The sequence below is a fragment of the Gekko japonicus genome, unplaced genomic scaffold (genome assembly GCF_001447785.1).
Source record: "Gekko japonicus isolate JY-2015 unplaced genomic scaffold, Gekko_japonicus_V1.1 scaffold1466, whole genome shotgun sequence".
In the NCBI taxonomy this organism is placed as follows: Eukaryota; Metazoa; Chordata; class Lepidosauria; order Squamata; family Gekkonidae; genus Gekko; species Gekko japonicus.
Window position 1 is genome coordinate 218,041 of NW_015170929.1, and position 3,740 is coordinate 221,780.

At 46.9% G+C, this 3,740-nt stretch overlaps 1 protein-coding gene across 1 annotated transcript in view; it reads right to left on the reverse strand.

The window, feature by feature from the left end:
• LOC107116818 (glycine N-acyltransferase-like protein 3) overlaps positions 1 to 3,539 on the reverse strand; it is a 58,378-nt gene extending 54,839 nt beyond the window's left edge. Inside the window, exon 1 of the mRNA XM_015418822.1 lies at positions 3,462 to 3,539. Coding sequence (XP_015274308.1) covers positions 3,462 to 3,539 — 78 coding nt within the window. The remainder of the gene's footprint in view (positions 1 to 3,461) is intronic.
• Positions 3,540 to 3,740: the final 201 nt, after the last annotated feature.

Sequence of the window (3,740 nt, forward strand, 5' to 3'; positions counted from 1 at the left end):
TGCAGAGTACATCATGCGAAATGCTGGCCTGGATGAATCACAAGTGGGAATTAAGATTGCTGGGGAAAAGATCAACAACCTCAGATATGCAGACGATACCACTCTAATGGCAGAAAGTGAAGAGGACCTAAAGAGCTTCTTGCTCAGGGTAAAAGAGGAGAGCGCAAAAGCGGGCTTGAAGCTCAACATCAAAAAAACTAAGATCATGGCATCCGGCCCCATCACTCCTTGGCAAGTAGAAGGGGAAGTCGTGGAAGTAGTGACAGTCTTCACGTTCCTGGGATCCCAGGTTACCGCAGACTGTGACAGCAGCCATGAAATTAAAAGATGCCTGCTCCTTGGGAGGAAAGCGATGGCGAACCTAAACAGCATGACAAAAAGTAGAGACATCACCCTGCCAACAAAAGTCCGCATGGTCAAAGCAATGGTTTTCCCAGTAGTCATGTATGGCTGCGAGAGTTGGACTATAAGGAAGACCGAGCGCCGAAGAATAGATTCTTTTGAACTATGGTGCTGGAGAAGACCCTTGAGAGTCCCTTGGACTGCAAGAAGATCCAATCAGTCAATCCTAAAAGAAATCAACCCTGACTGTTCCCTGGAAGGCCAGATAATGAAACTGAAGCTCAAATGCTTTGGCCACCCAATGAGAAGGGAGCACTCACTGGAGACGACCCTGATGCTGGGAAAGATTGAAGGTCAAAGAAGACGGGGAAGGCAAAGGATGAGATGGTTAGACAGTGTCATCGATGCAACGAACATGAAATTGAGCCAACTTCAGAGGACAGCGGAAGACAGGAGGGCCTGGTGGGAACTGGTCCATGGGGTCGCGAAGAGTCGGACTCGACTGTGCGCCTGAACAACAACAAATGGTTATGACAGCCCGCCTATCCCATTTCTGGAAGGGGATACGGACATGGGTCTGGGGGATGCTGCTCAATGGTGTAAACAATTATGGGACTCTTGGCCTCTCCTGTGTAAGACTTTGACAGCTGCCAAAGAAGCGTACAAAGTGCAGGCTGATAAGAGAAGGGTGGAGGGTTGGGCTCTACAGCCTGGTGACTCTGTGTATGTCTCTACTAAGAATATCAAAATGTTACGGCCAAGCCGAAAATTGGGATGGAAATACATTGGGCCGTTTAAGGTTAAAAGGATCATCAACGATTTGGACTTGCCTAAAAAAATTGAGGAAATTGCACTCTGTATTTCATTTCAGCCTCCTGAAGAGAGATTCGGGTTCCAGCCCCTGGCGTCCATCGAAACCAGTGCCCCCTCCTATCATGATTGAGGGCGAGGAGCATTATGAAATCTCTAAGATTCTGGACTCTAAGATCAAATGGGGAAAATTGATGTATTTGGTTGAGTGGGTGGATTTCGGACCCCAGCACCTTGAATGGGTGGAAGTAGGGGATAATTGGGGCCCTGAACTGTTGCGACAGTTCCACCTCCCGGAATAACCGGGAGACCTCCTGGAATGGTCGGGAGAAGCTGATTTTAGAGAGGGCAGTATGTCAGCTACGCTGCCATGGGGGTTGGGGAGCTCAGTCTGTGTCTAGTTAATTGCTACTGCATTCCTTTCTGTGCTTGTTCTGGTTTGCGCCGAAATGCTTATCTATACAGATGTGCAGGAGGGAGTTGTATTGTCTGCATTTTTCCTAGGTGCCGTGGGAGTGTTGGTTCTCAGCTTTAGCCTCTGGCTCTAATCTTTGAGATTTCCTGGAGTACTGATATTGTGCCGGAACACTGGAGAAGAGCGAATATTGTCCCGATCTTCAAGAAGGGGAAAAACATGGACCCAGGAAATTACAGGCCTGTCAGCTTGACATCAATACCTGGGAAAATTCTACAGCAGATTATTAAACGCTCGGTCTGTGAGCACCTTGAACGGAATGAGTTAATTGGTAGTAGCCAGAATGAGTTTATCAAGAATAAGTCAAGCCAGACCAACCTTTCTCCTTTTTTGACAGAGTTACTAAAATGGTTGACTCTGGCAATGCTGTGGATATAGTGTATCTAGATTTCAGTAAAGCATTTGACAAAGTTTCTCATGATATCCTTGAGGATAAGCTGGTTAAGTGTGGGCTGGATGGTGGAACTGTTGGATGGATTCATGGTTGGTTTAAAGATCATACCCAACGAGTGCTCGTAAATGGCTCTGCGTCTACGTGGAGGGAAGTCTCGAGTGGAGTGCCACAGGGCTCGGTCCTAGGCCCTGTGTTGTTCAATGTTTTTATAAATGACCTGGAGGAAGGCATTGAGGGAATGCTTATCAAATTGGATGATTACATGAAACTGGGTGGGATTGCTAATTCTGAAGAAGACAGAGTCAGGATTCAAAATGATCTAGATAGGCTGGAACAGTGGGCGGAGACAAATAAAACGAATTTCAATAGAGAGAAGTGCAAAGTCTTACACTTAGGTACAAAAAATCAAAGGCACAGATATAGAATGGGAGGGACTTGGCTTGCCAGGAGCACATGTAAAAGGGATCTAGGTGTTCTAGTTGATCACAAAATAAACATGAGCCTGCAGTGCGATGTGACTGCAAAGAAAGCTAATGCAATCTTTGGATGCATTAACAGAAGCATTGTGTCCAGATCAAGGGAGGTGGTAGTTCCGCTCTATTCTGCTATGGCCAGGCCTCATCTGGAGTACTGTGTCCAGTTTTGGGCACCACATTTTAGGAAGGCTGTTGACAAGCTTGAGCGTGTCCAGAAGAGGGCAACCAGGATGGTGAGAGGGTTGGAATCCAAGGCTTATGAGGAAAGGCTGAAAGAGTTGGGGATGTTTAGCCTGGGAAAGAGAAGGCTTAGAGGGGACATGATTGCAGTCTTCAAGTACTTGAAGGGCTGTCATGTAGAAGATGGAGCAGATCTGTTCTCTCTTGCTCCGGATTGCAAGACTAGATCTAATGAGTGGAAGACTAGGTCTAATGGGTGGAGACTACCAGGGAGTCGTTACTGGCTAAATATCAGGAGAAACTTCCTATCTGTAAGAGTGGTTGAGCAGTGGAACAGACCACCTCGGGAGGTGGTGGATGCTTCTTCGCTGGACGTTTTCAAGCGGAGGCTGGACGACCATATTTTGGTATGTTGTAGGGTTATCTTTCGGCTATGCTCCTGCAGAGTGCAGGGAGTTGGACTAGATGACCTGCAAGGTCCCTTCCAACTCTAACATTCTATGATACCCCCTTCAGCAACCTACCTTAACCTCATATCCTGCTAAGTGATGAAGAGTATTGGATTAAATAAGAACTAGACTGGAGTCACTTCATGCTGCAGTAGGCTTGTGAGCTCAAGCTTGTTGTAGGTATTTGCATTGCGGGTATAGAGGGGTGTTTGGGTTTTATGTAACTGAAGGAAATGGAGGACACGGCTTCTCACGAGGAGTAATTTAAAAAGTGAGGAGACAGGTGGTTTCTGTGGGAAAAGGGTGGCAACCCCAAGTAAGTAGTTTAAAGTTACCGGAAGTGCTTGAGGCAGGCTCCTTCGCAGCACACCCTCTAGTAGCTGCAACTTGACGGGACAGTTCAGGATTAGCATGGCTGGCCAAACGGGTGGCTTAGCAGGTAGCTGTGAAGATGAGGAGGGTGGCCAGCACCTGAGGGCGGAAAGAGAGACAGATAGAAACATATCAGCGTCTTACTTCTTCAATAAGAAGTTGATAATGTTTTCAGGGTCTGTGTTTCCTGGATATCCTGTAATAGCCTTGTAACGTGGGCATGTGAAGACATTTATCCAGAT